We start from the raw sequence: 14,561 nt of genomic DNA, 5'->3' as shown, positions 1-14,561 counted from the left end.
TTCAGCGAGTACACTGTACACTGATTTACCTCCTACATAGTGCAGTGCGGATGGCATATGGCAAGACAAATTATTACACACTGACAATGAGACCGTACAGCTTGTGGTGACATTTTCTGCCCTGCATCTTTGGGAGAATTTGTGAATTTGGGCTCAGTTGTATTTTTTGTTGTTGTCTTGAGATAACATACAACTAGGTCCATGCATTTCCTTTTAGTTGTTGATGCTGTTGATGGGTGGGAATCATTTGTCATAAAAAGCACAATATCATAATTTGTATTGTAACAGATGCAAGAAAGAAATGCATTAATAGTGTGTGCGCCGTATTTCTAAATGTATTTTCTGAACCAATATAAATGAAGACTGAAAGTGAAAACAAGTGGTTTTTCATAAAATGTGTAATATATCAATCCAATCCAATAATATTGTATGATATCACATCATTTACAGTGGCAGTTGACCTTTTGAACTTCGGTTGTTATGACTTTGGGTTCATGAAGTTGTAACACAATTTGTGACCATAAAATCTTATTAAAACAAATTACTATGGTTGCTTGTGGCAAATGTTCCAGGTTTTAACGTGGAGAAATTCACGAAACAGAGTAATATCAAAACTTCTTGATTTTTGTTGTGCCTGTAATGCTTTGGGGCAGATGTCACATTTTTGTCGCTTGTTGCTAAGGTTACAGCACAATCCAATACCATGTGCGATTGTACTGATGTGATTTTAAGTGGTTTACCTTGTCCGAGCGTCCATTGTTGAGGCCGAGGTTGCTGACAGCGGCGACCTTGGCGTCCAGGACCTGCTGCTCTCTCTTCAGCTGCTCCTTCATCTGCCGGGCCTCGGCGAAGGCCTTGGTCACCGCCTCGTGGTCGTTCAGGTAGGCGGTCGAGGACAGCGACGTCAACAAGTCTGCTGAGACACAGACAGGGACACACAGACACAGGGACACAGAGAGAGGACGAGCAATTAATTGGGTTTGCATAGTCATTAGTAGTGAGTGAAAATGTTGATGTGATTCAAGTTGAGCGTCTTTATCTACTGTATGTGTACTTTAAGTGGATTTAAAAATAATAAGAGAAATGAATGAGAGAGAAATTTAGAAATGCATTTTTAGTTGAGCTTACAAGAGTAAGTGAATGAGTGTGCGTGCGTGTGTGTGTGTGTGTGTGTGTGTGTGTGTGTGTGTTTGGGAAGCTGGCAGGAGGTTTTCATCCAGAATAAATCTTCCCCTGAACCGTGAGGTAAAGACATTAACATACACTTGATGAGGGAAGTTCGCCGGGACATCTGTGTGTGTCTCTTTCTTTCTTCCTGTATCTCCCCCTCTCTCTCTCTCAGACTCACACCCACACACACTGACCACTGTCGTGCTGGGCATGTGAGTCAGTGTGCCCCCTAGCTAGTCTTGCTACAGGCTGCCCACCGCCTCCCCACCTGCCCTCAGCCGTAAACACACACACAAGAAAACAGACCAGAAAAACCCTCACAAATTTAACCTCTGGACATTGCCTTTAAATTCCATTAAAACATCCACCTTACGCACGCACGCCTCTTTTCATCTGAACCCTCACAGTTCTACTTTGAAGAGAGGTGACCAGATGACTCTTATTATGGCTAAAAAGTCCTGCCAATTTCCCCAGTTGAGAACATCTGTCCTGCCACCTGACACAGATCAGATCTCCCTGCTCCTCCTCGCCGCCTATTATTTGTATTATTTCCACAGCTTAGTCGCCGACGAGGCATCTGCTCTGACAGTGTGTGCGTATGTGTGAGCTTGTGTGCACTCCTATCGCCTCTCTCTATCAGTCGGGTTAGCTCTTAACAAAGAGCTGCGGCTGGCTTATGGGGCCTTTATCAGCGCTAATCCGCACCGCTAATGCCATCTCAGGCAAGATTACCAGCTTCAGATTGGTAATGACAGAGCCGTGAACTCTTTCAGAAGTCATAACCGGAAAATCTGGACGAGAGCAGGGCCAAAAAGGGGGGGCGGTGGTGGGTGGCAGGGTGGGTGTCGGGAGAGGACAGAAGAGGGAGAGGAGAGAGGGCGATGGAATCGGGTGGCAGTCAATTTTAATCTAGAGTCAGGGGGGGGGGGGGGGGGTAGATATTCCTGTGCTCATGAATGTGTGTGAGAGTCTCTGTTTAAACTGACAGCGATGCCAACCATCCAGACAAGTGAATATGACCCAGATAGAAGGGGGAGGAAGGTCTCTCTCTCCCTTTTTCTCTCACTCCACACACACAAGTTTTGTCTTTTTCTGAGCACCAAATCTCTACAGACAGGCGCAATACATTTTTGACCACAAAAACACTCCGGCAGATGAGGTCAGGGGGAACTGCAGTCTTTCATGACAGGGACAAAGACAAATGTGTGATCGTGGTAGAAGTTACAGGCGCTGACGGCCCTTCAGTTTGGTTCTCAGATGGGTAGATGGATGGATGGACGGATGAAGTAGGAGAAAGAGAAACGTGCCTTTGGGTTGGTAGGTGTCAAAAAATGAAGAGAGGCGCACTGCAGAGAAAGTAGCAGAGACAGACAAACTGAAATTTGTGCGGACGCATACAGGGACAAAGTGGAAGGTGAAGCTACTGAAATTGAACTCATCTTTTTACCTGCAGATATGACCCAGATATTCTAAAAGTCTTTGTGAGCATAAACACTGCAATGGCATAAGTACAGATCTTATGCTGGTTTGCACTTATTTCTAAGATTTTTTTTAATTAAGGCCTATAAAATGCATTCACCACTTTCTCCAGGCATATGTCTTGATGACATAAATTTACATACATTACAAGAGATACATAAGTGATACAAAAAGCTCTTCTGAAGTAAAAATGATCCTGTTAACTAGCTGCCCAAATTCATACTAATTTAGCATACACAAAAAATACATTTTATATAATCAGTGGTGGAAGAAGTATTGAGATCCTTTACTGAGCTAAAACTAGTAATACAACAAAGAAAAAATACTCCATTACAAGTTTAGCATTCAAAGCATTAAGTAAAGTTACATAGTTTTATGTGAATTTATAGAAGCAAAATGTACTTGTACTACACTAAATGTGACTTTTTAGGTCTTACATATTACATTTTATTTGATTAATATTATGGGTTCATATGTAAATTGGAGAGTTACCTTTTTTTTGTACGGCTTAATCTAAAAGTAAAATGTGCAATATTTCCTTCTGAATTAAACAAGAAGAAATATTATACTTTAATACTCAAGTAAAGTACTTCGGTACAGCACTAGAGTAAATGTGTTTAGCTCCATTCCACCACTGCCAATCATATAAAACCAGTAATTTTAAGTCGTACTTTTTTCTCTGACACAAAACACGTAACCTTTTTTCTTTTTAATCTATATTTCAACTCTTAAGCACTCCAGCTCCTCCCACAGCTACAGAATGTCCCATTCCTAAAAGAAAACATTGATATAATACGTGCTAGTCAAAAAAAATTTTCCAAGTTCTGTGTACACTGCTCGGTACTGGATCGCTCACTGCAGTTTTGCCACTTTTTTCATTTCCACTACATCCGCTCTGCATGTGTCTGTTCGTCTGTTCTTGTTGCTGACTGATTTTGAATAACCTGATTCATACTCTGCACTACCCACCCACACATCCCCACAAGAACACACACCCACAGACACACTCACTCCCGAAAATGACCGCCTCTTTTCCAATTTGTCTGCCCCTTCTATCCCCTCTGAACTTGTAACGGGAACCCTAATACGACTACGAGCTGTAATAACGAATGTGCCAGTGACCGGCTAAACTCAGTGGCAACAGATGGGACAATGAGCTACAACATCACTGGGATCTGAAACACTAAACACGCTGGTCTCCACACACAAATAATTCAGCCGGGATCACACACAAACTTTAAACACTGTAATCCATTTTTCTGAACAAAAAACATCTGGGACCGCAAATCCACTAATCTGATATTAAATCCGCCGATTTGTTGAAAAACAGTGAGATTAGCCAAGAAGTCAGAAAAAAAAAATGACTAACTGCCTATTGCATAGGAGGAGGAGGTGGGATTGTGAGCTTTTGTGTGCGTTTGAGTGTGTGTTTGTCATTGTGTCATTAATGCTGGGTGTTTGCGCTGTCCTGGCTCATGTAAGAGGCTTGTCTAATCTCATTGGTGATACCTCCTGTCTGTCATGCGCTCCTCTCTTTATTCCCCCGCTTCATCGCTCGAAAAAAAAAAAAGTGCTAATCCCCATCTCTCTCTCTCCTTCCCTCACTGCTATGTCTCTCTGTCTCTTTCAGTCACTAATAAACACATAACAATGAAGCAGCCCGGAGGCAAATGGCGACATGGAAGAAAAACACACACACTAATTATAGCCTGTTACATATGTGTAATATTTGAACTATCAGTGTTGCGTGAAAAATGGATTAAGAGTACAAAATGGTGATTCATTTATGTCATATTTTATGTATGTGCATATGGCTGGGTATGATTATGGTACTGGCACAAGCAACAATGGCAACACTACGAGGAATATGCTACTCTTGTAATCGCCACTACCAGCAAGGCATTGACTATTTTCATTAAAGACGTACATTGTCATTATGGAAACAATTTGCAAATATGCTTTTCATAAAAGTGTACTGAAAGTGCAGGAGTACTGCATGAATGCATTCACATGTGTTTTTTCGTTTGGACATGTTGTTGTGTATGAGTGTGTGTGCCTTTAAAGGAGAATTAGGGTTTATTGCTACTTTGATCTTGTTTTCGCAGTTTTGGCCATCATTTGTATCTGAGATCAGGGAGCACCGCAGCATCACCACAAGTCATATGGGCCAAGACACACAAGCAACCTGTCAGGATTTAAACAAACCCCCAGGTTCGACAAACATCCCTGCCATTTTTGAATTTTTTACAATAAAACGGTTCAGATAATCTGCTATAAGTTTTGGCTTGTTTACAATCTGTCTGATCATTTGATTGCTTGTGTCTGCCCCCTTTTTGGACTTTATTATACTGACGATAGCATTCATTTTCACTTCATTCATTCTGTCTGACATCGTTTGCATGTGTGCATATTTCTTGTTGGCAGGTGGGGTTACAAAACACTAGTGGGTGATGCACCTATCCAACCAACATTGAGCATTGTGGACATTTTTCTGTCAACACTATTTTCTTGGCTGTAGCTAAGTAGCTATCTAGCTTTGTAGGAAGATGACGTCTCCATTCTTAGCTCCATCTAAAAAGCTCTGACTGAGTGTCTCTCCAGCCAGGGGACATCTCCGATCTGACTGATCTACTGGTCAGAACTGATAGTCAAAACTACAAACAAAGACCTTGGATTATCCTTTAACGTTTTCTGTAGTGTGTGTGATGCATACTTAAGTCCACTTACCTATTGAGCTGACTCGGGCTGGTGGTCCTCCGATGCTGGAGGGGGCGACACTGTGCTTCATGGAGCCGGCATGGCCCAGCTTGGTGGCGGCAGCAGCAGCAGGGACCTGTGGGGAAGTTGGGGGGGAGTTGGGTGACTTGCTCTCGGATGCCTTAGGCTTGGCCGACAGGTTCAGTGGCTGTGCACCCTCACTGTCCTGCAAAAACCAAAACAGCACAGTTTCGCCTGCTGTGACCACCGTAGGAATTTGGAAACGGGAGGCAGGGGGGGACCCCTCCCCCTTCATCAATGAGACCACTCGCAAGTGAGGCTTTAACACGTACCAATTAAACGGGAACCCATGCACAGCAATCTAAGGCAAGCCTGATGGGAGAGATGACAAGGTGCATGCCACTGCCCGTATCCAAACAGCCTGTCATAAGCGAAAAAAATTGGCAGCACAGGCAAAAATAAATATTGATATATTTTGCAAACCACTGACATTCACATGCAAAATAACTGACTTCTTATCACAGCGAAGTCGAGACAATTCATGCACATGCCTGTGCACACGCCACATGCTGGCTCCAGTAAACATGCATTATAATGCTGCTCCTCAACATGCTTCAAACAAGGCCAGCAGTACGAGCAACAATCAAACACCTGAAGAGGAGAAACACCTTGAAACCATTCCCAAAACTACAGTGGGAGCCTATCCTCTCTGTCTTTCACAAAGAATAACACCTCCCTGAGACTTTACAGCTGTGAGAGTATACAGACAAAGTGATGTCTCAATGTATCAAACAGCAAACAGAACAGAGGACTGTCTGCCACTTAAATGTGCACGTGCTCCAATAGGAACAAGGCACCTTCATGGCTGTGACCATGGGGGTGTGTGGAGGGAAAAGCACTTTCTGCCTCAAAGACACACACACAGCCCCAGTAACCAATCAATAACTTTTGAAGTAGCTTTTTTTTAGGTCCATTTTGTTGACGCCAACAGAATTTGTATATTAAAGTACTATGATGCCAAACAGGACTTAGTATTAATATGTCTATATCATTAAATTTGGTCATTCATCTTAATCAAAGGATGTCCGCGCACAGCGTAAGCCTCAATACATATAACACACAATGGCCCCTAAATGAATGGGCATGTGCACCACCGCACGATGCTGGGGGCTGTTATCACGTTAATTGTCATGGCAACACCACCCCTGCTGATGACCTAATCGAATCGGGGGAGACTCAGAGGGTCACATGACAGGAAGGAAGGAATTAGATCGCAGAGGGGCCAGATGTACACGGACCACTCTGTGTAATTAAAACTTTGCAATTAAAAGGCAGACACAACATGGGCACGCCAGTAAAGAAGCACAGCGGAAGTGACTATGAGGTTTAAAAATACAGACTGTCTGTTGTTTTAGATTATTTTGTATTATTTTCTTTAATTACAGTAATATATTAATTGTTCCTAAGTGTATATTTGATAAGGCTGAATTAAAGGGAATCTTTAGCATTAAAGGTATGGTTAAACTATATCTAGATTGAGATGTTGTTTTTTCTTTATTTTCTGGTCATTAGTCTAATTGCTGCTTAGGCAAAGTAGAATCTAGCATACAGTGGGATCCAAAAAGAGAGCAAGTACTGTATGTGTGTGTGTGGTATATCCACTCATTAAGGCCGACTTTCCCTGATTCCCACTCCTTGAGTCGTACTAAGCCTTATGAGCCCCTCACAACTCAATTAAGCCCTTCCAATTAAGCCCCTACATGTGTACTTGCCTATGTGTGTGTGTGTGTGTGTGTGTGTGTGAGATCACCCCTTTACGCGCGCGTGTGTGTGCGTGTGCGATGAGGCCTAACCGGATTGTCCTTCATTAAGGGGGTCTTTCTAAATAGATGACGGACCCCCAAAGATGCCTTCATTGAGACAATGAGCCAGAGAAGAAGAGGAGAGAAAGGAGAAGAGAAAAACTGAGCGGGATCTTCTCAATCCTGACCCATATTATGGTGGGCTTTGGCTGGGAACGCGTTTGAATATTTATTACAAATAGATAATGCCTCCGCCTCTTGTACAGTGGATGGGGGAGTCTCCCCTCCGCGCCAAATCAAATCCTATGGTGGGAAGGTGGCCAACCTGCATTATGCCAGTGTGGAGGAATTAGTTTAGACAGTGGAGCTGAGCGCCTTGGACCGACTTGTTTATGTGTGTGTGTGTGTGTGTGTGTGTGTGTGTGTGTGTGTGTGTGTGTGTGTGTGTGTGTGTGTGTGTGTGTGTGTGTGTGTGTGTGTGTGTGTCATTGCAAGACATTGTTCAACAAGCTCTAAATCTCATGACAGTGTGTGCGTACATGCGTGCATGCGTGCGTGCGTGCGGACTCTAAAGCCTCTGAAAGGCTTGGAATCTTGAATTAATACAATTGCTTTTGTGTCTCTCTTGGCTGATGAAACAGTCTCCAGCTTTGAGACCGAAAACATGGAGTGACAACGAGAGCCAGAGGGACAGAGAGAGAGAGACAGAGAGGAAGCAGGAGGGGAGAGATAATGTGTGCGAGTGTGTGTGTCTGCGTGTGTGGGCTGTATTTCACTTCTGTTGATGCAGACATGTGAAAGCGACATCAGGGTTCTGCATCTTATCACTGGAGCTGACGGTTCAATTAACAGGACAAGTGTGTGTGCCACTACCGTTTATCCTGGGCAGGTTCCTGTGTGTGTGTGTGCTACAATGTCCAAGATCTTTACTTGTGCATCCCCCTTTCAACTCTGTCTTTCCCCTCCACTTCCTTTCCTCCCAGCTATAAGTGACTGTTTGGATATTAATTATATTGTCATATCTAATTCTCTCGGACAGCAGACGAAACAGTAAAGAAGATATGACACTGTTTTTTACAGTGTATGGCACCGATTCAAACACTGACTCCTCAAGTATGTAGATGCACTTCACAATTTTGACTAATGTGTGTTTGGAGAAAAAAGTTGCGTAGATGTGACTTTACCTTGACACTTTTGTTTGCCTACCTAGGGCAGGCTTGTTGGCTGAACACTATCTTTGTTAACACCCTATTAGATTGAAATAATTATTTACGTCCAATAGAGAACCCAAGTCCCCCCCCTTCCGGTGGACCACCATGGGACCTTATTTGGGAAAAATATTGTATGGTAGTCAATGGCGAGGGACAACAAATATTTTGATCCCGTTTGAATTGTGCCCAGAATTACACATATGATGTTTGTCAGTTTAAAAGATACATTTTAAATTAAAGAAGGCCGCAGTTTGATGTAAAACTGTTCAGGTATAAGACTTTGAAAATACGTAATTACAAAGACCACAAACCCGTGTATGTGACGTCGTAACTGTCTCTCTCAATGACTGAAGCTAACGTTTCTGAAGCTATGAGAGGATGATGTGATAAAAGGACTGAGAGTCACTGGATTAAACACATCAGGTGAGATATATTTCTGCGTGGAACACAGCTAAGTAATCCAGCTAGTAGCAACCAAGCAACGAACGTTAGTTAGCATTACCGCGCTAACATGTTGGTGACGTATATTGCGCGAGACAAGTGATGTAGTTCGTTGAACAGTTACCACACAAAACGACATGTAACTTTACTGTTTTAGGACTGCGACTTTCTTGACTTGCAAAATTATTTTTTAAATTGACCAACATCATATGTGTAATTCAAGGCACAATGCTAACGGGATAAAAACATAAGTTGTCTCTCGCCATTGACTACCGTACATATTTTTTCCGAAATAAGGTCCCATGAGCTGGAAGCGGAAGTGAGTGACTTAGGCTCTCTATACGTTCTGAATTGCGAGCTTTTTAAATGTGATGTCAATTCTTAATGTAATTGATAAGTTTGCAATAGCAAACTTTTATATGGTTCTACTTTTACGTCATATTAGGCTACCAAAGGTGCTTAACTTGGATTTGCCAAGAAAATGACACACTGTATGATCTGATCAGACTGTTCATGTATACAAAGTTTATATGGCAAAACAAGTTCAGGATTGTTGTCAAAATCCCCTTCTAATTCTTCCAACAAAAAACCCTCTAAAAATATAGCAGTCAATAACAGACATTTTGACAGCATTGTTATCTAGACATTATATGCCAGATGTTATTATTGTTTGGTTGGAAAAGTTAAACTGAGGTTATTCTCTCCATTTCAGTTGTTTCTAAAATTAGCGTGGCTGTAAATGTGTGCAGTCATGGAAGAATATTTACTTAAGTATATGTCATAATACTACCATGTAAATATACTCTGCAACAACTAAAAGCCATGCTTTTTAGTTTTGCTCAGGTAAAAGTAGAGACGTATAATCAGCATACTTAAAGTTGCTAAAGTACAAGTGTTCATCATGGAGAATGGCTTCTTTGGGAGTGTTGTATTAAGTTTATTCTATTATTGGTTTGTTATTATTCGTAATGCGTTAACATGCAAGCAGTCTTTTAATATCGTAGCTGGCCATGAACTATGTTAACTACTTTACATATTGTTATATAGTTTTATCTATGACCATACATCACATTGCTGTAAGCTGATTTGTATGCAAAATCTTGATCTGCAAAGTATACGTTACTGTAAAAATAAATGGTGCAGTAGAAACTACATTATTTCTTACTAATTTCTCTCTATGACTTGGTTGGCCACAAGGTGTGCGTGACACATGTCAGCAAATGGGTTGCATATGGTGCATCATTTGAACTGCACTATTGTATGGGTCTGTATGCATGCCTGCCTACATCTAAAGATCCACTCTTGCGTATAAGAAAGCTGCATGTATGCTGCAGTGATTTTTGCATGGTTATGTGTGTGTGTGTGTGTGTGTGTGTGTGTGTGTGTGTGAAGGGGTGTTCATGTCTCACTCGAGGGTAAAGCACTTAAGCGGTGTGCGCCTGAGTCCAAACAGCTGTGAGCAGAGGCAGACAGTGCGTCTCTAAATGACTAGAGACCTGAGATAGAGCCCACAGGGGGAGCACACCTCTGAAATATACATGTCACTAACCCAGAGAGAGAGAGAGGGAAAGAGAGAGAGAGAGAAAGGGAGAGTGTTAGAAAGAACGAGTGAGGGTGCTGCAGTGGTCAGCCTGAATGAAAGAAAACTAAACAGAAAAGGACAGAAAGAAGCAGAGAGAAAAGAAAAAGAAAGAAGCAAGAAAATAAAGAGAGAAAAGCAAGAAAGAAGGATGGAAGAAACAAAGAAAGACAAATATATATCTATAAAACACCACAGAGCACTTATCTAAAGTTTCTCCCTCAATGCTCACAAACAGGGCACAGTAGAGAAACACCAAAACAGCTGTGCGGCCAATTGACCAGTTTGGCTCCATGGGGCCTGTTGGGATGCCATGTGGGGCCACTCCCCAGTTTGTTACTCCTCCTGGACTAGCGAGGCCATTAGGGTTCCCTGCTTTTCCTCCACCCCAAGCCGCAGCACTTGCCTGTCAGCCTAACTCCATATATATGCTAATAAGACGAGTTTGTCGGTGGGGTGGGGGTGTGTGTGTGTGTGTGTGTGTGTGTGTGCTGGAGGTGTAGGGAGGGGTTGATGGACAAGGAAGCAGAGGTGCAAGCTCTGGGGTAACCCATAAGATTTAAACCTGTGCCATGAGCTAACCCTGAACGTGAGTGTGTGCAATTGTGTTTGTGGTCATAGGAGTTGGCATAGGCCTCAACAACAAAAGGGTATATAAAAAGAAAAGGGTGATAAAAAAGGAACAAGATGATGTGAAGTAAAAGTGGAAATAAGGAAAAGAAAAGAACAGGGAAGGAGATGAGAGAAGAAAAGAAGTGAGGAAATGAGAGAGGCCAGAAAATATAAGTAAAGCAAAGAAGAGGCAAGGAGTAGCGAGGAGAGAGAGGAAAGGAAAAGAAGTTGGAGAACTTTGATTTATGTGATAAAATGTGGGATTAGCACAATTCAGAATGTCAAACTGTGGGATTTTGATGTCTGATCCTGTGTGTGTGTGTGTTGATTTGTGACTGACCGCTACACTTGTGTGTGTATGTGTAGGGGGGTTCCTAGGGTGGACAGAAGATGGCAGGGTGCATGGGGGTTCTGTATGTGTACCGGTGGGCGGAGGTGGTCAGGGCCCCAGCGGCTGACCAGATATTCATAGAATTCCACTTGGATGGACACAAGGCGTCCCCACTCCCCTATTGTGCAAACAACCGAGAAAACTGTACAAACACCAATACGTCCTCAAATCCACTGCAACCACATACCAGCTGGAGTTTTGTGATAAAGTTCGGGTGTCTGAATTGCAGAAGTTGTACCAAGGCGTGCATTAGTATGAGGGGCTGGCCATTTGCTCAGGACACTTGTTTGATTGAAACGACAACGGACAAGGACAGGATTCGGGATGCAACGCAACCTTCCAACAAGCTTGAACACACATTTTCAGCTCATGCACTGCAATGAAACACCATCTCGTCTAGGCAGACGCCCACTCTTTCGGTCTCTGTTGTAACACTAAAAAGGCCAAAGTCTATACCTTTAGACTGGAAAGGTCATTTTGGGCTATAATTGAGTCCAAATTTAAAAAAAACTAACCTTTTTTCAAAGTGAAAGAATTTGCCAGCGCAATAAGAATAGTTCAATGCGTTTTCAATAGAATCCACTTGTTTCAAGAATTTTTAAGAAATGAGTGCCCATATTTTGAAAAAAGAAAGAATAAGACAGGCTGATGTACCAGAATAAATAAAAATAAAACTTAATTTCACAAAATTCTCTTAACAAGTTCCTTTAGAACAGGTGACTATACTGAACTGGTAGTTTTTCACTTACATTAAGAAAGCAAGACTTTAAGAACGCAATTACTAACAAAAATGATTTTGACAGTTTCATGGCTAATCAGAATTTTCCAAATCAAACTTTTCAGCCTTAATGTCTTTTCATGTTATTTTCCATTTGGATATTTTAATAATCTGGAAAAAGTGATAGTAATACTAATAGTGGCCACCCAACCTTGTGAGCCAACTCTCAAATCCCCAAATCCACTGGCATTTCTAGCATTAAACACACATACATGCGCGCACAGACACACTGACACTCAGACACTCAGAGGCCTATTTCACCCCTTACCTTGGTCTTGTTTGATGGCGGGGAGCTGCGGCCCTTGTCGCTCTGTGAGTGTGTGTTGGTGGGTGGGGAGTGTGTGCCCATGTTGGCTTGGGACTGCAGGCTGCCTCCGTGTTGCTTGGCCCCCGGGGAAACCTGCATGGCCGCCAGCTGAGCTGCATACAACTGCTGCAAGGTCAGAGAGACAGGTAGACAGACAGAGAGGGAAGAGAAGACAGAGAGACAGACAAGAGTTGAGTCAGGAGGGGTGTGGGTGGGGGGTATTAGACGGTAAGAAAAGAAGAAGAAAAGGGGAAAAAGAGAGGGGGAGGGGGAAAAAAGGAGAAGAAAGGGGCAACATGAATAAATGAATACTCGAGAGCGCACAAACAAAACAGAAGACGCTGGCTAAAAAGCTCTGGAAGAAGGGGCCATTAGTGGCCCGGCCTCTGTTTGTGTGACAGAGAGCGATAGAGAGGGACATCTTCACTGTCAACCTCCTCCCTCACCCCATGGGACAAGCGCTAACAGCCTCTCTGACAGGCCCAGTGATGGCCATGTCCCCTCCAGGTGCATCGTGGGAGAAAGGGAAAACATTCCGGCTATCGAGGTCACGCCGGAGAGCCCGGCTCTCGCTCAAGGTGAAAAAAAGTGATGACGGAGAAAGAAAGAGAGAGAGAGAGAGAGAAATTTGTGAAGCTACACGCCAGATGGGACATAACAGAAATGTCTTGTGTCCCTGCGATGTTTTTAGTGTACTGACAATAATATGCAAAAACACACACAAACGCTATAAAATAGTCTAAAATAAAGATAAATTGATTCAATAACTGCTGCCTGAAAACAAAAAAGCAGGGTTTCCCTATTCTTATTTATGTATTTAATTAATTTCCAATTAAATAAAAGCATTATGGCGTGAGCTGCTATGGTGTGAAGATACTCGGGAATATTTATGCAATACCATTGTATCACACAAAACAGTCTCTGGCCAGAATTTCCACAGCAACAGACACAGCATAATATTCACAACTTGGAAGGAGCTTCAATATTCATAAACACTTCTTTCTGTCTCTCCATCTTCCTCCTCAAAATTGTCCTGCAAAGCTCAATTACTTTCATGTCGGCTAATACAAATCTCCAAGACGCTGTTTTGTTTTCTCAGAATTGTTATTCCCTCTGAAGAGCAAGCGAACGGTTGTTTAGCAAAAAGTAACTGATGTGTTGTTTTTTGAATAGTTATAATTGTTATTATTTATTTCTGGTGGAAGATTTTTCTGGAAGACGACCATCCTTTTTTTTTTTTTTGAGTTTAACTTCCGTCCTTCTGTTGGCGCTTGGCCGTCGGCCACCGGCGTCAAACAAAGGCTGGTTTATGCAAATGGACAAGGAAGAGATGCTGTCACTGCTATCACTCTCTCTCTCCATGTCTCTCTGTACCTCTCTCTATCTCTTGACAGCCACTTTAGCTACTACTCTGGTCTGCTACCTTAAATAAAGACATTTATTGCTTTTTATATAAACAAGAAAAAAAATTACACGTTCAAACTGGCAGCACACACACTCACACAAAGAAGTACTCTGTGGAAGGAACTCGCATTTGAATTTGAAATAATCTCCGGCTGACTGTCACTCACATGTGGCAACAACATTATTCACTGTCTAACACTGCAACAGTGATGTAAAAGCAGCATTTTTTCTATTACAATAGCCTTCTATTGCTTTTATTGAATTTCCAAACTTTTCATTTCACTCTTAAAGCTTTAATTGTACTTTCTGGCTAAAACAATGAAAATGTTATGCTAACTTCAACCCAAACGCTTTTAGAGACTGGATGCTGAGAAAAGGGCTCTTCACACATTTTACTGACTAACCAGTGTTATTTTCTCGATATCTGATTACTTTCAGTCTTGTTGCACCTTAGCAAACATTTCTTTTTCCTTCCTCTGGTATGTCTTTATTTTTTTAGAAAGAAACCTATGTCCAGAGTGCCAGCTTCGGGGGGGGGGCTGGTAATTGAGGTGCATACAGTAGACAGGGTGTGCTGCCGCTGCTGATGTGGAAATCAGCGGGATATCAGTCATGCTCTGGCGAGCTACGCGGATACAGAGCGGAGGACCAGATCTCTGAGATCAGATC

The 14,561-nt window shown here is 42.4% G+C and overlaps 1 protein-coding gene across 8 annotated transcripts in view; it reads right to left on the bottom strand.

Moving 5' to 3' along the window:
* sox5 (SRY-box transcription factor 5) overlaps window positions 1-14,561 on the bottom strand; it is a 183,406-nt gene that overhangs the window by 6,865 nt on the left and 161,980 nt on the right. For 5 of the 8 annotated variants that reach the window (XM_046072160.1, XM_046072157.1, XM_046072159.1 and 2 more), the window contains 3 exons: window positions 12,450-12,614; window positions 5,377-5,572; window positions 741-916 (listed from right to left, as the gene is read on the bottom strand). In XM_046072160.1, coding sequence (XP_045928116.1) covers window positions 741-916; window positions 5,377-5,572; window positions 12,450-12,614 — 537 coding nt within the window. The remainder of the gene's footprint in view (window positions 1-740; window positions 917-5,376; window positions 5,573-12,449; window positions 12,615-14,561) is intronic. The other 3 variants (XM_046072158.1, XM_046072161.1, XM_046072162.1) reach the window with 3 other exon arrangements.

Source organism: Micropterus dolomieu, linkage group LG16 (genome assembly GCF_021292245.1).
Source record: "Micropterus dolomieu isolate WLL.071019.BEF.003 ecotype Adirondacks linkage group LG16, ASM2129224v1, whole genome shotgun sequence".
Classification (NCBI taxonomy): domain Eukaryota; kingdom Metazoa; phylum Chordata; class Actinopteri; order Centrarchiformes; family Centrarchidae; genus Micropterus; species Micropterus dolomieu.
The sequence above is the reverse complement of the archived record's forward strand: the minus strand, read 5'-3'. Positions and strand labels throughout refer to the sequence as shown.